The sequence below is a fragment of the Leucoraja erinacea genome, chromosome 7, assembly GCF_028641065.1.
Source record: "Leucoraja erinacea ecotype New England chromosome 7, Leri_hhj_1, whole genome shotgun sequence".
In the NCBI taxonomy this organism is placed as follows: domain Eukaryota; kingdom Metazoa; phylum Chordata; class Chondrichthyes; order Rajiformes; family Rajidae; genus Leucoraja; species Leucoraja erinaceus.
The window spans coordinates 59,440,857-59,462,587 of record NC_073383.1 but is presented as its reverse complement, the minus strand read 5'-3'; the positions used below and the strand labels follow the sequence as shown (position 1 = coordinate 59,462,587).

General features: G+C 42.9%; 1 protein-coding gene across 1 annotated transcript in view; it reads left to right on the top strand.

Moving 5' to 3' along the window:
* LOC129699151 (low-density lipoprotein receptor-related protein 1-like) overlaps positions 1 to 21,731 on the top strand; it is an 877,455-nt gene that overhangs the window by 234,818 nt on the left and 620,906 nt on the right. Inside the window, exon 13 of the mRNA XM_055638819.1 lies at positions 5,018 to 5,671. Coding sequence (XP_055494794.1) covers positions 5,018 to 5,671 — 654 coding nt within the window. The remainder of the gene's footprint in view (positions 1 to 5,017; positions 5,672 to 21,731) is intronic.

Here is a 21,731-nt window from a genome sequence, read left to right as displayed (position 1 = left end):
GATTATAATCGATCCATTTACTGGGTATATATACATGATAAGAGAATAACGTTTAGTGCAAAGTAAAGCCAGCAAAGTATGATCAAAGATAGTCCAAAGGTCATCAAAGAGGTAGATAGTAGTTCAGCACTGCTCTCTGGTTGTGGTAGGACAATTCAGTTGCCTGATAACAGCTAGGAAGAAACTGTCCTCGAATCTGGTGGTGTGCATTTTTACATATACCTTTTGCCTGATGGGAGAGGGGAATTGAGGGTGTGGCCAGGGTGCGACTCGTTCTTGATTATACTGCTGGCCTTGCCGAGGCAGCGTGAGGTATAAATGGAGTCAATAGAAGTGAGGTTGGTTTGTGGGATGGTCTGGGCTGCATCCACAATTTGATGCAATTTCTTGTGTTCTTGGATGGAGACGTTCCCAAACCGAGCTGTGATGCATCTTGATGAAATGCTTTCCATGGTCCATCTGTAGAAGTAAGTGAGAGTTGTAGGGTCATGCCAAACTTCCTAAGCCTTCTAAGGAAGTAGAGGAATTGCGTTATTGAGTTTCCATTGATTTTTTTGTAAACTAGCATCTGTAGTTCCTAATATCTACAAGATAGTATTTTTATGAACAATTTGCACAGAGAACACAAGCTCTGGAGGGCCTGACTATTGACTTACATGTCTTCATTCACTTATTCAGGTGCTGACTAATCACTTATTCACTTATTGACTTACATGTCATCATTCACTTATTCAGGTGCTGAATGATTTAACAACAAATCCTTAAAGATTTATATTATATCTTTTATTTTTATTTTTGTTTTCTTTAGCAGATGGGAAATTGCTCATCCAGTGCCAGCAAAACATTTCAGCTCATAACTCTGATGTTAACTTTCTATAAATGCTACACTAATTTATTTGTGTTCTTTTCACATGGAAGGTAAACACACTTAAAGTTCCTCCTGTTGAAATTCGCTCGCTCTAGCTTTGTGTGAATCCTCAGTGGAGACAAGCTATCGAGATTTATATTCATGGTCTTGATCTTAAATATTAATGGCCTTATAATTGCCTTCTGCTCTTCCTATGTCTCTGTACAGAAGTTATAACAATGGATATCGCTAGTAATTTGTGGAGTATGTGCACCATGCAAATTCAGAAATATTGCCCGTGTCATTAGAAGTGTAGCAGGTCCTTCTATAAATCACTGGCTGCTTATCTTCATAGTACTTATCATTAAGCTTGCCAAATTATCCTTTTAAGAGGAAAATGTACCACCATTGACAGTATTAATGGATTAGCACTCTTGCTTTTACCCCTTTGTGTTTCATTGCTCTTTGGCATCTGGACTGATTTATGAAGCTCAGGAAGCTATTTCTCAGTAATGAGGCTGACTAAGTATCTTAGTCCCAGTTCACAATAGATTTTCTTCCAAAATTAAACACTGACAAGTTTACCATTGTGCCAAGAGTGGAAAACAATTCTTAATTTTACATTCACTAACTGAGAAATTTGTTCTTGTTTCCAATCAACATTTCTACATTCATGGCAACAATTTGATTGTTGATATTTTGCCTCTTGTTTAGTATGGCTTTAAGCAATACCACCAGAATGTATAATTACATTTTTCCAAAAACCTGGAAAATCATGGAAGATGATGATCTATTGAAATAAATTGTTAGAACAATCTTTGCGTTTGTACAAATTCATGAATTTTGTATCTTAATCTTTTAGTGGATTCAGTGAATTAAGACATTAACTGTAATTAGATCTTTGAAGAGATTGTTTTCAAGTAATATTTTCCCAGGGTTAAGAAAAAAATGGATTGCGGTGAAACTTTGCACACAAAATTAGCAGGTTAGTTCTGTTGTTTGTGACTGGTATCAGAAATAATGCTATCAGATTGAGATTGCTCTGACTGACGTTATTTCATGGTTCATTTATTTTATTTAAAGATAAGTGAATTATTAATACCATTCTAGGTTACCAAACATGAGCTAAATTGTGGTATATTGCCCTATTCTGTAAAGTGAGATTCTCAAGAGTGCAATTTCATTTGTGATTAAAACTTTACAGTCAATCGTACTCCTGTAACAATTGGCCTTTAAGCTCATTAAGCAACCAAAAAAAATAATTACAGTGCTATAAGTGTCCAAGTTAGTTAGAATAATTGCATTCAGGAAGTTGTCAAGAAACTTTTAAGAAGCATTTGCTCTTTGTTTCTGAATATTATGCCTGCTTGTAAGCTCTGCAACAGGACAAAAAGGTGTATTGTTGATAAAGTTGAAAGTTTTTATATAACATCTCATGACAAATCTGCTGCAATAATTTGTGGAAGTAAAGATAGACAAAAGAGAGTCACTAGATGTTGTTTACTTAGGTTTTCGGATGGCCTTTGATAAAGTGTCGCACGTGAGGCTACTAAACAAGATGAGAGCCCATGGTTTTAGACGGAAGAAACAAGCATGGATAGAAAATAGGCCACATGGCAGAAGGCAAAGTGTGGGAAACAAGGAGGGATTTTTCTGGTTACCTGCCAAGTTATTCTGCAGTGGTCAATGTTGGGCCTGCGATCTTTCACGTTGTATATTAATGATTCGGATGATGGAATTGATGGATTTTTGGCCAAGTTTGTGAATGATACAAACGAGGTAGTGCAGAGGAAGCAGGGAGTCTGCAGAAGGATAGGCAGGCTGAGTGAGTGGGCAAAGAGGGGCAGATGGAATACAGTATAGCAAATTATGCAGTCATGCACTTTGGTAGGTGGTATAAAGGTATACACTCCTTTCTAAATGGGGAGAGGATTCAGAAATCTGAGGTGCAAAGTGGCTTGGGAATGCTGTTGAAGAATTCCCAAAAAGTTTATTTGCAAGTTGAATCAGTAGTAAGGAATGCAAACACAAAGTTAACATCCATTTCAAGAGTTTAAGAAGGAACTGCAGATGCTGGAAAATCAAAGGCAGCCAAAAGTGCTGGAGAAACTCAGTGGGTGCAGCAGCATCTATGGAGCGAAGGAAATAGGCAACGTTTCGGGCCAAAACCCTTCTTCAGACTGATGTAGGGTGGGGGTTGGGGAGAAGAAAGGAAAAAGGAAAAAGGAAGAGGAGGAGCCCGAGGGCTGAGGGAGAGCTGAGAAGGGGAAGAGACAGCAAAGGCTACGGGAAATTGGTGAATTCAATGTTTGTGCCATTAGGGTGCCGACGGCCCAAGCGGAATATGAGGTGCTATTCCTCCAATTTGCGGTGGTGCTCACTCTGGCCATGGAGGAGGCCCAGGACAGAGAGGTCGGATTCGGAATGGGAGGGGGAGTTGAAATGCTGAGCCACCGGGAGATCAAGTTGGTTAATGTGGACCGAGCAGAGGTGTTCGGCGAAACGATCGCCAAGCCTACGCTTGGTCTCACCTGATCTCCCGCTTAACAATTTTTCATGTCCATGAATTGCTTCTCTTTCATTTCCCTCCTCAATTATTAACCTCCTCTTATTTCCCCATCTTCACTTGGACTCCCCAGTCCTTACAACATCACCCTCCGTTCTGCCCTCTTCCATCCCTACCTTCCATGCAATGAGAAAATCTCTCCGCCTCCCACTTCATGGATTTCTGCTTTACATCCTTCTTCACTCTCCCAATCTCACCATCTCTCCAAGTCATCTCATAAAACATAGAACAGTACAGCACCGGAAAAGCCTTCTGGCTCATAATGTTAATGCTGCACGTGACATGTCTTGGTACATGTGACAATAAACTAATTCACTAAAATAAAATTTGTTCCAATATGGAATTAGTTTATTATCACATGTACCAAGATAGAGTGAAAGTCTTTATTTGCATGATATATTGCAAATCCTTCCATGTACAAACGTAATGAAACCATACACAAGTAGTGCAGAAAAATATCAGAGTGCAGAATATAGTGGTACAGAGAAAAGTGCAAGATACCCAACGATGTAGCATGGAATATCAGAACTACATCCTAGCTTACGGGAGGACATTCAGTAGTTCAATCCCATAGTATGTGCTTAAGCTTTTGTATATTTTGTCGGATGGAAGAGGAGGGAATGTCCAGGGTGTAAATGGTCACCTGTTTTTTTTAATGCTTCCCCAAGATGGCATGGTGTGGATGGAGATAATGTAAAATAGAACGCATGGAGATTTTTCAATCCATTAACCTTTAGACCTTCCCAATTGTTTCAACATAATTACAACCTTTTGAATTGGAGGCAAGAGTGCTCTGTGAGTGACATACATTTGTATAAATTATGGCACAAGATGTGCTCTGAGAAGGTAGCCTGCGTGACAATTTTACACATGTAAACTCTGCACTGCTGATTTATCGGAACATCAGAATACAGCACACACATTGCCAGACAGATATGAACTTAAAGTATAAGATCGTGTCAAATTAATTTGAAAATATTACCTATAAAATCAAATAAAATGTTTTTGTATTATACATGCAGACTCCAGTTAAAACAAGTCTTCTTAAGTGGCAGCCATTATACATTTGGTGAATTTGTCGTGCAGATAATAAGCTACGTGTTAGTCATCTATGAAGAGACAGCCACACATATGTGATGCATTAGGGACCAGGAAATTAATTTTAGCAAGTATGTATTTCATTTTCCAGGGGCCAAATCTTGTCGATACATGCTAGCAATTCGGCAGTGAAATGTCAGCACATGCGGAGGTCCTGTAGCGGCGCCTACTGGCGCACGCAGGTATCGAACCTGGCATTTGAAAGCCGTGGTCATGTGACTCAGGAGGGGTTGTTCTTTTCACGCGGTTAAGCTTTCGCACCACAGTTGTGTAACTAACCACCGTTGTGGTCAGACGTGTTTGCAGAGACCTGTATGCCAAGGAGCTATTGCGTTAATAAATCAGTTCGGAAAATATCGTTGTTGTCTTTGCATCCATCAAATTGGTGACCCCGACCTGTCTAGCCATCGTTAGACAAGAGATCATGTAGGAGGACTACGTCACCACAGAATTGGCCGGCACGAGGCAGGGCTCACCAGGCTTCAAGCTACCTTCCATTTGGCCAGATCAACCTCAGGTGTGGTTCGCCCACGCTGAGGCACAGTTCCATCTGCATCGAATAATCGCGGATGACACAATGTATTTCCATGTGGTAGTAGCTCTGACTCAGGACTGTGCCTCGAGGCTGTTGCCGTATATTAGAGACCCACCGACGATCGCAAAGTACGAAGGTTTGAAAGCCCTGATGTTACATACCTTCGGTCTCAGCCGTCGAGACAGGGTGGCGAAGATTCTGCACATGGACAGTGTCGGCGATCGTCGGCCATCCACCATCATGGTGAAGATGCTGGCACTGATGGACGGGCATCACCCGTGTCTGCTTTTCGAACAGGCGTTCTTGGAGCAGATGCCAGACGAGGTCCATTTGATGCTCGCCGGGGCTTATTATGTGGAGCTGGCAGCAGCCCAACGGGCCGATGGTAGCATGGAGGATTACCGCAATACTGAATCGGGTTTCAAGCTGGCCGAGGTGCCTTGCGATGTCTCAACGGGTAAAGCCCGCCTGATCGTCCCTATTGCCTGGAGGCGTCAGATTTTCGACACCATCCACAGCCTAGCTCACACGTCCATGCGCGCCACCTCTGCCCTGGTTGCTTCCAAGTTCGTCTGGCATGGGTTACGAAAGCAGGTCGCAGCATGGGCCTGCGCTTGTATCCCCTGTTAGACTTCCAAGGTGCAGAGGCATGTGCACCCGCCCGTGCAGGAGTTTACTGTTCCAGCCGGCAGGTTCCTGCACATCCATGTTGACCTGGTGGGTCCCTTGCCGTGTTCACGTGGGGCCACTCACTTACTAACTATCGTAGATAGGTTCACCAGGTGGGTGGAGGCAATACCGTTAACTGATACCTCCGCTGAGGCTCGTGCACGCGCTATTGTCTCCAATTGGATCGCTCGTTTTGGGGTCCCTTCAGATATTGCTGCCGATCGTGGGGCCCAGTTCACGTCATCCCTGTGGTGTGGTATGGCGCAGCTGTACAGCGCGAACTGCACCAGACCACCACGCAGCATCCGGAATCGAACGGTTTAGTCGAGCGGTTTCACAGACACCTGAAGTCAGCGTTGAAGGCCCGGGTCACCGGCCCCGATTGGGTTGACCAGTTGCCCTGGGTACTCCTAGGCATCAGAACTACGCCTAAGGAAGACCTCGACGCCTCCTCGGCCAAGCTGGTTTATTCTACGTGTTTGCAGAGACATGTATGCCAAGGAGCTCTTGCGTTAATAAATCAGTTCAGAAAATTTGGTTGTTGTCTTTGCATCCGCCAAAGTCCCACACTTTTCTACAGATTCCAGTCACACTCCACTGCTGGGATTCATGTGGAATCCAGCCACGAGGCACCAGCTTGCTTCATTCCCCAGCACCTAGACTGGGAAACTGGTCCCAGGTGCTCAAACAGGTTTCACAATCATGGAGTCAATTTTGCTTTTCTTTAATGTTTCTCTGAAGCCCCTGGGATATATTACTGGGTTACGGTGCTTCATTAAGTTTTTATTTCAGTATTACACACGGAACAATTAAAATTCTTGCCAGGCACAGTGCAGTCTACCTGGCAAGAATTTGAATTGTTCTTTGTGTCATTTTGTGAAAGTTTAATGAAGGGTAATTCGCAACTCACCGTTGAAGTTAAAACATTGACTATTAGGTCTTGCTGCATATAGAAAGTACAAAGACGTTAAAAGGTAAAAACTGAAAAAATAACATTGATAACATTGAACTTACTAACAGCTCAATGGCTTTTTAAGAAAAATATGAATATTTAAAAATACTGTTCCATGATGTTCTACAGTTTTTTCTATGGTCATTTCACTTCTCATTCTTATCTAAACAGTGATAAGGGGGCGGCGTACATGGCTGCCTCGCCAGCAACCTGCCTTTCTTCTTATCTTGTTTTACTATGTTTTAGTGTACTTTTAGTTTTTGTATTATGCAGGGGTGGGTGGGGTGACGGTGGGGGGTTGTGGAAACATTTTTTACCTCTTCCCTCACCGGAGATCCGACTTTTTCCATATCGTACCTCCGTCCGCACTGCCTTAGCATCGTGGGGCTGGCGGTCCCTTTGTGAAGGATCAGCTTCCTGTGCCCCAAATGTAGGAGCTTTGATCGCCCCGATCACGGGATCCTCAGTCACCCCGATGCAGGGACTTCGATCGTCGACTGCGGGAGCTTTGGTCGCCCCGACTGCGGAGGTTTCGATTGCCCCGTCCGCGGGAGAAAATGAGGAAAGAAGGTATAAGTTATTTGCCATCCATCACAGTTGGGAATGCGAGGTCACCGAAAAAACAAGATGGATGTGCGGCCTGCACTGGTGAGGACTCGGAGGGAGTGCCGTGAGTGCAGTGATCTCAGTGTTTGTGGGGACATCGCTCCATGAGGTCCCGGAGTCTAGTGTGAGTGTGGACGGCTTTCTGTCTGTTCAGGCGGACAGGGACTGCAAAGAGAGTGACAGTGGTCGGTACAATTCAGGTCACACCACGGTGAAGGAGCATGTGTGTGGCCCGGACATTGAACTGATGGCTGTGGGTCTACGCTTATGCTGTGCGCCTTTGGAATTCTCACAAGCCACTGTTATGGCTGTTTAAATCTATGTTTTATCTTTATGTAGTTATGTATCTTGTTGCTTATTTTTGTATAATTGTATGGCAAATCAAATTTCACTGTACCTTGGTGCACGTGACAATAAAGTATCATTGAACTATTGAACCATGGAACCATAACCTTTTTGTCTGCTTGTGTATCATTTGCTGCAGGATCATCCCAGTATCTATACTTGACAATTGCGTGTCATTTAAATGTTGCCCATCAATTTCATTATCTGCAAATAGTGCAGTTTTCATTTGTTCTCTAACAACACCCAACTTTACCTCCATCACTTTTCCATAGTTTGTAAGTTGGCAGGCTCAGAAATCCAGTAGAACAAAATTCCCATGACTGCATCGTGCAAAAAATAAACTCTATTTTCCAGGGTCATGTCCTCAAATATCATTACCTTGTTAATAACTTCCTCACTCTCCCAACAATAGTCTTCCCAAATTGTTTATAAACCTGACTGCAGGATGATTTTTCAACGGCATATTTTGTCATTTCTGTCAATTCTTTGGAATTCTTCCCTGTGCCCCTCCACCTTCCAGCTACCATTCCTGTATTATCACGCTGCATTTCATCTATCTTTTTAAATAAACTTTCCTCCTTCACCATAAACTCTTCTCAAGTGGCTTGATGCCACACTTTGGAAAGCAAATGTAATCTGAAACTTGTTTTCTAGACTTTCATACTTTTTAGCGACACGTCGCAGAAACATGCCATTCGCCCAGAGTCCGTGCTGACCAGCGATCACCCAGTATACTTGCACTATCCTACACACTAGGGACAATTTACAATTTTATCAAAGCTAATTAACCTACAAACCTATACGTTTTTGGAGTGTGGGAGGAAACTGGAGCACCCACAGTAAACCTGTGCGGTCACAAGGATAATGTACAAACTCCGCACAGTCAGCACCTGGAGTCAGGATTGAGCCCACGTCTCTGGAGCTGTAATACAGCAACTCTACCGCTGCACCACTGTGCCGAAACAAAAACAGCAATGTTTCCGTTGAGAGGAATGGGTCCAAAGCCAAAATATTAAATGGTTTCTCTTTCCAGCGATGCTGCTTGACTGGCTATCCTTCTGATGTTTAACATCACTTTTTGTTTGATAAAACTCTTGAGTGAAGCCCCGTGGAGCATTTCAGCAATTCACTGTAGTATCAAAATAAATTATTTTGCTAGGATCTGGCTGACCATATCACACAATTGCCTTTGGGTAAATGGTGGAAACATATCAAACTGATAGGAAACCTAGTATTACAGTTGTTTTCATGCAGCAAAGCACAATCAGGTCGTGTTTGACGTGTCATGTAAATGTGGTGAGTTTGAATGAAAAATAACTGGATGTGCGTTCTCCACAAAAAATCTTTAAATTCATCCTATGCAATTGTTTAGAATTCGGGATACTTCAGATTTCTGTGACCTCATTCCAGAGATTAAATTTTACCGCCTTTTAACAAGAAAAAATAAAACTTTTAATTAAAAAAAATCAACTTTGATTTTCCACAGCTGATTTGTACCATCTTCAAAAATGTTAACTATATATAAAGTCACTTTAATTTCAGGCATCTACTGATTCATGCTGCTGTTATTTTATTGCAGGAAAGACTTGCCAACCCAATCAGTTTTCCTGTTCCAGCGGACGTTGTATCCCAATGTCATGGGTGTGTGACTTGGAAGATGATTGTGGAGACCGATCTGATGAAACCGCATCATGTGGTTAGTGGCTCCTTACAAGATCTATTGATAAAATCATGACCACGTTGTCGGTAGTCATTTAGAATATATTATATTTGAAGAATAATATCAGTTCCTGGGTACGGAGAGAATGTCAAGTTTGTTTTACGCTAGCTGTAAGATTATGCATATGAAGCTACATTGAATAGAGCTAGGCTGCCCTTAAAGCCAGATGGGTTGTGAGAAGCAAATTAATATTGAAATGTAGGTATGCAGTAATTTGCAATACTAATTTCTAATGTTGATGCATATTATTTCTATCCTGCCTGAAGTAATTACTGTGTAGTTTCTGTAAGATTAAGCCTAACCTGAGCAATTGTAAAAGTGCTTCACTGAAGTGTGAAGAACATGCCTAAAGTTACCACTGAAATCATTACACTTTTTCCAGTATTTCAATTTATTTCATCAGGGTGTGCAGGCATTACCGTGGTGGATAAAATTAATTAATAATGACTGTTTGTGAATAAGATATGTGGAGCATGAAACTAATGAAAAAAACATTGTTTTTTATCTGAAACTAATATAATTTTAAATATGAAGGCATATAGGGAGCTATTATGGAAAACTTGGAACTGAAAATCATTTTGTTTTTTCACCTTAGAGATCCCAGGTTTATTTTGATAACTCAGTTTAGTTTAGCGTATAGTTGTCACATGTATTGAGGTGCAGTGAAAAGCTTTTTGTTGCGTGCTATCCAGTCAACAAAAAGGCTATACATGATTACAATCAAGCCATCCACAGTGTACGTATTACAAGATAAAGGATATGACATTCAGTGGAAGATAAAGTTCAATTAAAGATAGTTCTAAGGTCTATGATGAGGTGGATGGGAATTCAGGACCACACTCACTTAAGGGTGATTGAAGTCATTGACAAAGTTGCATATTTTAGGCCTTGCCATGGTCTGAGCTAACCACTGCTTCTGGTCATTGCAAGGCAGTCATTGAACTGATGTGATGTATTCCTTGTACAACTAGCAGCTTTTGCAAAATTAAACACAGTATACATTATATGCCTGATTTTTTTTTGAGGGGGGGGGGGGGGGTTGTACTAGATCTTAATTCATTAAAATGCTGAGCCATTCATTTGTTAAACATTCAAAGTTGATAATAGATTCAAATCCACCCACTTGTAGGTTTGATGAAAATGAGGGTACAGTACAGACAACCAATCATTTTCTATAGTCAGAGGGTGGTGAATCTAAAGAATTCTTCATCACAGAAAACTGTGGAGGCCAATTCAGTGGATATTTTTAAGGCAGGTACATAGATTCTTGATTAGTACAGGTGTCAGAGGTAATGGGGAGAAAGCAGGAGAATGGAATTAGGAGGGAGAGATAGATCAGCCACGATTGAATGGCACAGTAGACTTGATGGGCCAAATGGCCTTATTCTACTCCTATCCTTTATGACTTTATGACATGAGATGAGCCATGCCAATTAAGTGTTAACGTCGTTGGCGGCCCTCCTTTGTGATGCAATGGGGTGGAAAGGTAAATTGGGGGGAAATGTTGATATGCTACCTCAATCTCCAAATCTTCCTACCTATTAAGCTGCCTTCGTCATCCTTTCCTACCCCTCCCAATCTGTGTCTGTGTTTGTTTTGCCTGATCATTAGCAATATCTCAATGACTTGCTTCATTCAGTTCTTATAGCCCCTGTTATGCCCCCAAACAGCAGTCTAACAGGATGTTCTAGAGAGCTCCCAGCAGTCTAAAATCAGTTTGATATAAGGAGCCCTTTTAAGTCAAAACAACTTCTACAGAATCAATGAGCTAAAAAAAAGGGGAGATGCTGGGGGGACTGAGTGGGTCAGGCAACACTTGTGTAGGGAAGTGGACTGTCAACATTTCAGGTCAACCCTTTATCTGGACAGAGGGAAAATAGCCAGTATAAAGAGGTGGGGTAGAAAGATGGAACAAGAGCTGGCAAGCATTATGTGGATTCAGATAAGGAAGGGTTGATTGGTAGATAAAAGTCAAGTGAGGGAGGGAAAAGTGGAGATCGTGACAGAGGATAAGAGGTGAAAGGTCAGGAATAAAATGTTGCTAAGTCTGGAATCCGATAGGAAAGGAAGGTGAAGAGTTGAACCAAATAAGGAGGGATGATGGAAGATGTGTCCAACATGGGTAATACCTTTCTTAACAGATTCCAGAATCTGAAGCCTTTTGTTTATCACGTTACTTTTAGACTTTATAGATACAGTGCGAAAACAGGTCCTTCAGCCAACCTATTTCCTGCCAACCAACAATCACCTTGTACACTAACATTATTCCATGCACGAGGGACAATTTACAATTTTACTGAAACCAATCAACCTACAAACCTGTACATCTTTGGAGTGAGGTAGGAAAATGGAGCCCCTGGAGTAAACCCACATGGTCACAGGGAGGTTGTACAAACTCTGTACACACAGCACCTGTAGTCAGGATTGAACCCTGATTTCTGGTGCTGTAAGGCAGCAGCTTGACCTCTGCACCACCGTGCCATCCAATTGCATCTTTTGCACTGAGCTTCTATCCCCACTCATTCCTCTTTCCAGCCAACTCTTATCTGCCGAAGAATCCCTCCTGACCTCTATCCATGTATCACTTGCTGGCTCTTGCTCCACCCCTCTCCCCATCCCTTTATACAGGCAACTTCCTCTCTGCACTTTTGCAGTCCAGATTAAGGGTCTCATCCAAAAGGTCGACTGCCTAGTTCCCTCCACAGATGTCGCCTGACCCACTGAGTTTCTCCAGATGCTCTCTTTTTGTTGCTCCTGATTCCAACATCTGCAGTCTTTGTGCCTCTATTTTACTCCAGAACCAAGACTTTCATAACATTCAGGAATCCTGAGCCTTCAGATTTGAAAAGCGTTGTCCTATTTCTTGAGCTCACAATAATGTACGTCAAATTGACTTACTTTGATGCCTTGAGTTATTGATATGTGAAACAAAGTATATTTGTTTAAATAATAAATCATCCGTGATTTCATAATTATATATTATTTATACATTTGGGGGCACTCTGGTTTATTCAACAAATCACACTGTTTCCAGTCATACATCAATCCCCACTGGTGTATCTCTTGATGTATTACAGACTTTTTTTTCTTCTTGCCGTTTTCTGCATCCCAACCCCTCATTATTTTTTTTGCACTCAATATCATTATTTTCCATTGGAATAGAAAATCAACTGGGGTTGAATTTAAAACAATAATTTCTGCATATGTGGTTTATCATGAGCATGAGCCCATTGTGCACATCGGGTAAGCATTCTATGAGGAAGCAAACAGACGGGAGCTTACAAAAATGAAATATTTTTTAAATTTCACATTGAACCTGCCTTAAATTTCGAGCCTAATCAGTTTAGCTAACATCTTTCATAGTGACATTGTATTCTGTCTCCAAAATTTATTCAAAATGGTTTAATATTGATAGCAGGATACAACACGCTGCAGTGACTTTAAAGCCCTTGACATAAATGATCAAGGATATATTTCTTAGGAACAATATAATACGCATTTGGATTTTCTTATTTTATCAAGCATTTTTGCAACAGTGCTTATAGCTGCCTGTGAACTCTTGTGTTTCAAACCAAACTACTTATAAAATCACAAGCTCTTTCCTAACTTAAGCAGCATTATAGGTTTCGGCATTTAGGCTATATATTTTTTGCTCTCCTTGCTTATTGTCTTTTCTGACACAGAGATAAAAACCAAACCAAACAAAATATTACCACAAAGAATTTCAATTGCTCATTTTTACATGTTCAATAGATTGTAAACACATTATTAATCCTATTTCAGGTGTTATATTTCAATGTTATTTGTTGAATAAGAATCACCACAAATGGCATCAAGTAATAGAAAAAAGAATGAATTTGTTGCAGCAGAAGTGATTTATGTTTGTCTTTATAAAACCTTGGCTGTGACCTTTAAAAGTAGACTTCATGTTACTTTATTATTTTAGAGATGGTAAACATGAGTGGGATTTATTGTTTACTTGCGATTTAAATTGTTACATTGATGACATAAACCAAACAGCAAAAAAAATACAAACATTTCAGATAAAGAAATGAGAATAATCATGTTATAGTCTGGTAATGCTAGGCAGACCTAAAGGATCTATCTTTGCACAGAAGGAGATAAACCCTGAGGCATTGTTTGGGTCCTGGAGCAATTTACAATACAATAATACAATACAATACAAATTTATTATCATTTGAGCCCCAGTGAGACTCAAACGAAATGTTGTTTCCACAGCCATACAAACAAGGACACTGTCTTACAGACATACACATAATTAAATTCACACAAACATCCATCACAGTGAAGCCACTGTGATGGAAGGCAAGTCTTTTCTCTCCCCTGTTCTCCATGTCTCTCCCGATGTCCAAGCCCCAGGCGGGCGATGATGAGTCCCACGGCCATTTTAGGCCGCGCGGGGCGATTTACGGCCCCGCTCCCGGTCTGAAAGTCCAAGGTTGGAACCCCCACGGGCGATGGTGAGTCCCACGGCCATGAAGCCGTGCCGGTTTATGTACTGTCCCCGTCCGGGTTGTTCCAACCCCGTGACACCGGCTGGAGAAGTCGCGTTGCGGGAGCTCCGGGAAGAGGTCTATCTCTCTCTCTCCTCCCAGACCCGCGAAGTTTGGCTCCCGATGTCACAGTCCACCGGACCTGCGGCTGCATTGCTGGAGCCTCCGAGCCCCAGGAGTCGAGTCGCAGCAGCGAGTCACCGCCGCTCCCCCACGCTCCGAGGCCGGCCAGCCCCACGATGGTGAGTCCGCAGATCCGCAAGTCTCCCGAGCCCCCATCGTTCAGGTGTTCAGGCTGGAGGCCGCTCCACGGTGCTAGGCCCCCAACGACAGCCAAGACCCGACAGGGAAAAAGTCGGGTCTCCCGGACAGGGAAGAGATTTGGTAAATCCCCCCCCCCCCCCCCCCCCCCCCCCCCCCCCCACCCCACCCCACCACATTTAAAAATACTATTAAAAACACCAAACACTACATTTAACTAGACAAAAAATTAAAAAAAGACAGACAGGCTGTAGGGGCCGCTGCAACGGGTGAGTCGCGCCGCCAACCCTGCGCGGTCCTGGAGCAATTTAGATGACAGAGTTGCTTGTGGAGCTTTGAATGTCTTTCAGAGTCAGCAACAAATTGGTATTTGGAATTCCCAGCAGTCAGTCAAAACCTCATTGTCGATTGCATCTCTGCTTCCTAATGGGACATTATTTTTGCTTTCATTATAGTAGACTCTATCTCATGAATGAAAAAAAAACCTGCTATAAACTGAGGACTACCAAACCCTCGAATTGAAAGCACATGCTGGAGATAAAGGGTTGAGGTCGTGGGGGTTGCACACGCAAGGAAGAAATTAATTTTTGTAATTTATTCTTTCCCCAAGATTTCAGCAAGACCAATTTTTATTGTTAATCTTTAATTATCTTTGGACAGAGTGGTTAGTTCCACCTTTTAAGACGACCATATTGTGGGTCTGGAGTCTAGAGACCAGATTAGGTGAAGTTGGTAGCTTTTCTCTTCTGAATAACATTAGGAACCAGAAAGGGTTTTAATGATGATCTATTATCACAATGTTTGTGGTCATGATTATTAGGCACAAGTTGGCTTTACAAATTCCAGTGTATTATCTGAATTTAACATCCACTGCTACCATGGTGAGATTTTAGGTTAGATCTTTAGATTTTTGCTGCGGGCCTCTGGATTTCAATTCCAGCAACTTAACCAATGCAACAATACGATATTTCCTCTTGCATATCGCCAGTCCCTTATTTCAACTTACAAATGTGAAGCCGCCAGAAGCTGTCATAGAGTGATAGAGTGTGGAAACAGGCCCTTCAGTCCAACTTGCTGACACCAGCCAACATGTCCCAGCTGCACTAGTCCCACCTGCCTGAGTTTGGTCCATATCCCTCCAAACCTGTCCGTACTGAAAACTAAAGATAAAGGATTGAAGTTTCTCAAATTTCATTCCCATTGAACGAATAAAATTGAATATGAATTTTCAGATAGCTTCTTCTATTAAACCCCTTTCTCATGGAGCGACTTGACGCAAGAGTTAACCAGAGTTGAACATCGTGGGAACCTCTTGCGATAACCGTACGGCATTCGTGGACCACCGTGGACCACCGTGGCGCTAACGGCAGGTACTCGTGTAACTTGGTGACTCGGGAGAAAATTCAAACAAGCTTGAATTTCTCCAAGAGTAACTTGTACACTTGTGGTTGAACATTGCAACATTATATGCACGTAGTGGCCAGTGCGATATCCGTACTGACTCTTGCGTGTACCGTGGGAATTCCTGCGAACGGTAAACCCGGAGATTTGACAGAGGGGACAGAAGGTAAGTAAAAATTGTCTTCTGTGGGATTGAATTTAAAAAATAAAGATTTGCATCCGCATATGGACATCAACTTATTCATGAATTATGTTAATGAGATTCAAGAAAATAACTATAATCTTTAAAAGGGACTTTAATGAAAGGTCCCGCATTTTTATGGTCCGTGAGAAATTTTTCACATGTTCTTCTTTGAGAGATGCAGCTCAGAGCCCTCGCCGACCAGCGATCGATGCCTTTCCGAAGCAAGGTCTGGAACGCTACCAATCAATGTTCTCCAGAGACCCGTGTAAAGGAGTGAACTGCACATGTTGGTTTAAAACGAAGACAGACACAAAAAGCTGGAGTAACTCAGTGAGTCAAGCAGCATCTCTGGAGAAAAATAGGTGATGTTTCGGGACGAGACACATCTTCAGACTCAATTCCGAATAGGATGTCTGAAGAAGGGTTCCGATTCGAATCGCCACCTATTCTTTTTCTCCAGAGATGCTGCCTGACCTGCTGACTTCCTCCAGCTTTTTATGTTTTTCTTCCCAGATCTGACTTACCTGCAGAGTTACACCAACATTTTGTGTCCTTTTGTGCGTATTAACCAGCATCTGCAGTTCCTTTAGACATTACCTAACTTCAGAATTTAGAGATATAGCGCGGAAACAGGCCCTTCGGCCCACCGAGTCCGCGCTGACCACCTATGCTTATACACTCCAGGGACAATTTTACAATGTTACCGAAGCCGATTAACTTACAAACCTGTAATCTCTGGAGTGTGAGAGGAAACCGGTGCACCCATGGTCAGGATCGAACCCCAGTCTCTGGGGCTGTGGGGCAGCAACTCTACCACTGTGCCGCATGTAGTCAGATTTAATAAATTGCTGGTGTTACTTCCAAAGACAGAGGCACTTATAAAATTAGATCAGAATTGCATCTTTCCAGTAATAGAGTCAATTATTAGTCAATTAATAATAGAATCAATTATTGTTGGTGACATTTCACCTACGAATATCAGACTATTTTCACAGAGGTAAGGGCCAATTAGGCATAGCAAAAGGTATGAACACTTTTAAACATTTTTTCCCGACTATTTTGTCAAATGCAAATACAGGGAGAATGATCAAAGTGCTCACATGGCTCACTTCGTTAGAAGCGTTCTGAGTTTAAATGTTCCGTGTATTCCTTCTTAAAGTATACATTTTTGTGTGGCCAGGGGTGCGATTGAGAACAGCTGGGAAAGGGCGGAGGGGGCATCATGAATAACAGCGTTTCCCTGGCCACATTATGGCCCATTCCCCAAACGTAACATTAATCAAGCTCTGTCTAACTCCGCCTTCACACCATCCCCCTGTGGCATGGGTTAATCATCGCTGGGCGGGCTGTAGGCCGAATGGCCTGCCAACAGGAGTCAGAGACTTGACACTGAGATCCATTGTGCAGGAAGGAACTGCGGATGCTGGTTTTTACCGAAGATAGACACAAACGCCACCTGTTCATTTTCTCCAGAGATGTTGCCTGACCCATTGAGTTACTCCAACATTTTGTGTCTGTGTTCACTATGAACATAGAATTATTTAATTTTAGGTAACTTACACTCTCTCTCTTTCCCTCGCCCACCATAATAATTTTGATATACTTAATTTAATAATCTTAACTTGATGTCGTTAACATGAAAAGGGTGCAGAGAAGTTCTATGAGGACGTTGCCAGGACTCTTGGGAGAGGTTGAGCGGGCTAGGATTCTATTCCTTGAAGTGCAGGAGGACGATTAATCATCTGGATTAATGCAGTCATTTACCTGGAGTAGAGGATTCAATGTAAGGATGGGGGACGGGGGGGGAGGGAGATTTCATTGGGACCTGAGGGGACATTTACTGAAGGGTGGTAGGCATATGGAAGTAGCTGCCAGGGGATGTGGCAGATACTATCACAAAGTTTAAATTACACTTGGATAGGTACATGGATAGGATCGATTTAGAAGGATATGGGGCAAATACAGGCAGGTGCGACTAGTGCAGAAGGGGCATGTTGGTCAGCGTGGACAAGTTGGGACAAGGGGCCTATTTGTACACTGTATGATTCTATGACTAAATCTGGTGCACAAATAAAAAGGTAACACAAAAAAAATTGTGATGATTTACTCAGTAAATATCTATCGGGGATAGGATCGTAATCTGGGTAATTTCAATAGAAATAATAGCTGATCTACAGATCAGGAAAGATCCACAGAATATATGTATTTATCAGGATCAAATATTTAATTCAGTGTTTGCGTTGATACAAAGTTGAAAGATAACATTTGAATTACTTGAATAAATTGAGCAAAATTAGTTGATCACGTAAACTATGTAGGGCAAGCAAGTCATAAATGTAATATGTTTTTTTTTAATATTTGTTTTTTTTTAAGGGCCTGTCTTGCATGCATTAGTGACCAAACATCTTGTTAAGGGCCTGTCCGGTCCCACCCCACCGCGGATGCGATTGCATGCATCTAGCGGGCAGAGGCCAAACATGGTGGCTTGAGGGCGTACGTCAAGACGCTGCCTCAAGATGCGGAGCCGGTCTGCCGGCATCACCTGTGTCCCACCCCGCGTGAGCGGGACCAGTCTCCGGAGTTATGTGTGGGCTCAAGGGCCATGGGTCCCGACATTTATACTCACCAATCAGCTGGGCAGGAGGCGGGCCGACTGAATTTGGACGTCGCACGCACGACACACCGGGCGGTGATGTCATCGCGCAACACCACACGCTAGGCGTACGCTGTCAAGACGCTGCGTACGGCATCAAGATGCTGCGTATGCCCTTTGAGGTGCTGCGTACGGCATCAATGTGCCTGTGTGGAATTTTTGGACAGTGTCAGTTTTTCAGAGCCCCGCGTGATGTCGGGACCAGCCCCGCACAATTCCATTGGGCTCCGGCGATCGTAGTATGATCGGCCCCGCGATGCCGTAGGGCTCAAGCGACCATGTTAGGTCGCACTCGTCGCATGCTTCCCTTTATGTTTCCCCTTAATTCAGTCCTACATGGTGCGCATCCAAAAACCGCTCGCGTTTGCGCCCAAAGCTCGTGATGTCAGACCGGGAGACGCTCATCTGTAAATCATTGCTTAAATGTTAGTCAGTTAGTTTGGAGGGCTTTTATGCTTTATTCTTACCCCTACCTGGTCGGAGAGGCGGCTAGCAGTCAATGCCTTACCGGGTCGCCGTGCAGTCAAGACCGCAGCGCTGTGGCCGTTGGGGCTGCAGGCGGCGGCGCCGGTTGTAGCTCCGACCCCCGAACTCTACCCCTGGCTGCGAGGCGCTCCAAATCCAGCGCGGCCCGCGGCCGGACGCCCCAGCTCCGCGAGGGGAGTCGGCGACGTGCAGCGCTGGGATACCAGCGGGGTGCGGGCAATGCCTTACCGGTTCGCCGTGCGGCAAGCTCCGGAGCGCTGTGGCCGCCGACACACAACATCGCGGAGCGTCGCTGGATTTGGAGCCGCGCAGCCAGGGGTAGAGTTTGGGGTCGGAGCTCCAACCGGCGCCGCCCGCGGCTGGACGGAGGCGGCTCCAAATCCAGCGACGCTCCGGAATGTTGGAAGAAGGCACAGCGCTCCGGAGCTTGCCGCACGGCGACCCGGTAAGGCATTGCTCGCTCCCCGCTGCGATCCCAGCGCTGCGACCAAAGTCCTATAGCGGAGCTCCTCTAGGATCTTTGGCTGCGACCCGCCGACTCCCGACATTCTCGGAGCTGGGACGGCGCTGGATTTGGAGCGCCTCGCAGCCAGGGGTAGAGTTGCCGGGGTCGGAGCCACAACCGGCGCCGCCCGCGGCCGGACGGAGCCCCCAGCTCCGCGAGGTTGGGAGTCGCCGACCAGGTAGGTAGGGGACTAAGAATTAAAGTTTCCCCCTTCACCCCTACACCACCACCACCACATAAAATCCCTCCAAACTAACTGACTAACATTTATGCAATGATTCTCCCGGTCTCCGGGGAGGAGGCAGCTGCTCCAGACTTTTCAAGCCGCCCGCGCTACCTACCTAATCTACGCTAAAAATCTTCCATTCTGAAATCCGAAAATGTCCGAAATCCGACAAGTGTCTGGTCCCAAGGCTTTCGGATAAAAGGTTGTGCACCTGTATCTTCGATCTTTAACAGCAAGTGTATTTTATGCAATACATGTTCTAAATCAACGGAATTCATAAGGAAACCATTGTTGATTGTCTGTGCTGACAAGTTCTAATCGCAGTAATCCTCTCATAATTATGTCAAGCCGTAAGTGCAAATAAGATTTGAGTTTAGAACATCTGTGCATGTATTCCTGAGTGTTTATTCATTTCTCCCTTGTTTGGCTGCCAAAATATTAAAGGAACATTTCACTCAATTATGTGAATATCCTTGGTCTGGAGGGGATGGGAAAAAAAGAGGTTAGGAGGTAGTTAATAACAACCCATTGTTGTCTATTTGTAGCCATGGGAACCTCTCTTGCTTGTTCTGGATACATAGTAAGATCAATCAAGATGAAAAATCGATTTTCTTCAGTGACCTGGTTAAAACAGAAAAATGAACCAGAAAACTGGAGAAAAGTTTCAGTGAGAAAATTATCAATTAGCAATTTCCTTGTTAACTGAGCAATTAATTCTGTATTAACCAAGGTTAGGTATTTAATGTATTTTTACATCTGTTTCATGGAAACTTAATCATCATCTGAGTGAACACAAGAATGAGGTATATATGAGGCATTATTGCAAGAAATTTGATCTTTGTGCTGTTACTTCCTCCCCAGAAATTGAGACTGGTTCAGCCACCAGAGTTAGCTCTTACACAAACATGTTTTCCAGATTTTATACCAGTTTACTACCACATTTACAGCATCAGCTCATGCAGCGCTCCTAACTTTACTGCATCCTCTCAGCTCACAAACAATTATTTCCTACACATTATGCTGCTTAACTTAACATATCAAACAGAAGTGTTGCAGGCTTATAAGATCAAAGTATAATTCTTTAAAAAAATTAGAGCATTATGTCTGAAGGCCCCTGTCTAATAAAACTGACCTTTTAAATCAAGGCAGACTAGTGTTCAATGCTTGCAAGAGTAATATTGAAAGGAGAATCTATCTACCTGATTAACAAGGGGGATGTTAAAATGGTTTGTAGATACAGCTAAACAATAACAAAAATCTGGAGAGGAAAATCAATAAGATAAAATCATAAGGCATTTTTCACAGAAGCAGGCACTTCATCCCAAATCGTCCATTGCGATCAACATGCCCTATCTAAGCTGGTCCCATTTTCCCCTTGTTTGGCAAATATCCCTCTGAACCTTTTCTAACCATGTATCTGTAACAAGATGTTAACAGGTTTTGTGGATATGGATCAATGATGGAGGAAGAACAGTCAAACAATATCTTACACGGAGCAGTTCACAAATCATCACATGTTTGTGGCAGAATCCATTCCTTTCTCTGGATATGACTTGTTGATTGTTAGATTATGTAAAACAAAAAGTAATAGTTTGAGTCATAAAAAGATGAGGAGAGTAAATTAATATGATGCTTAAGTGCTGATGCTGCTTTGCTGATATCTTTAGGGAACTAACTTGTCACCATTGTTGTTCATCGAGTATCAGTTGCCTGCATGGTCATACAAATTAATTGGCATAGAAAGCTAGAATTGCTAAGTATTCAGACAAAAAAGCCTTTTAAAAGCCATTGAAGGTCTGCATATATTTAATTGTCTGGATTAGTTGTTAAGGTTTTCTTTAATGATCTGCCACGTGTTAATTCCTGTTAATGAAGCACTTTGGAACTGGACATAGTGTCACATTCTTCCAGAGTTTAATTGCTGTGTTTTTTTTTTGTGTGTGTTATTGGAAATTCAAGTTCACTTTTACTTTCAATTTTTTTAACAGTATTCAATCCAATGCTTATTTCCTTTTGATGCATTGGTTGATTGTTTGAAAGACACAGCATGTAAACAGATGATTTGGCCCATCAAGTTCACACTGGCCATTGATCACCTGTCCACAACAGTTCAATATTATCCCAATGTTGCATCCATCTCCCAACATACTCAGGGGAACTTAC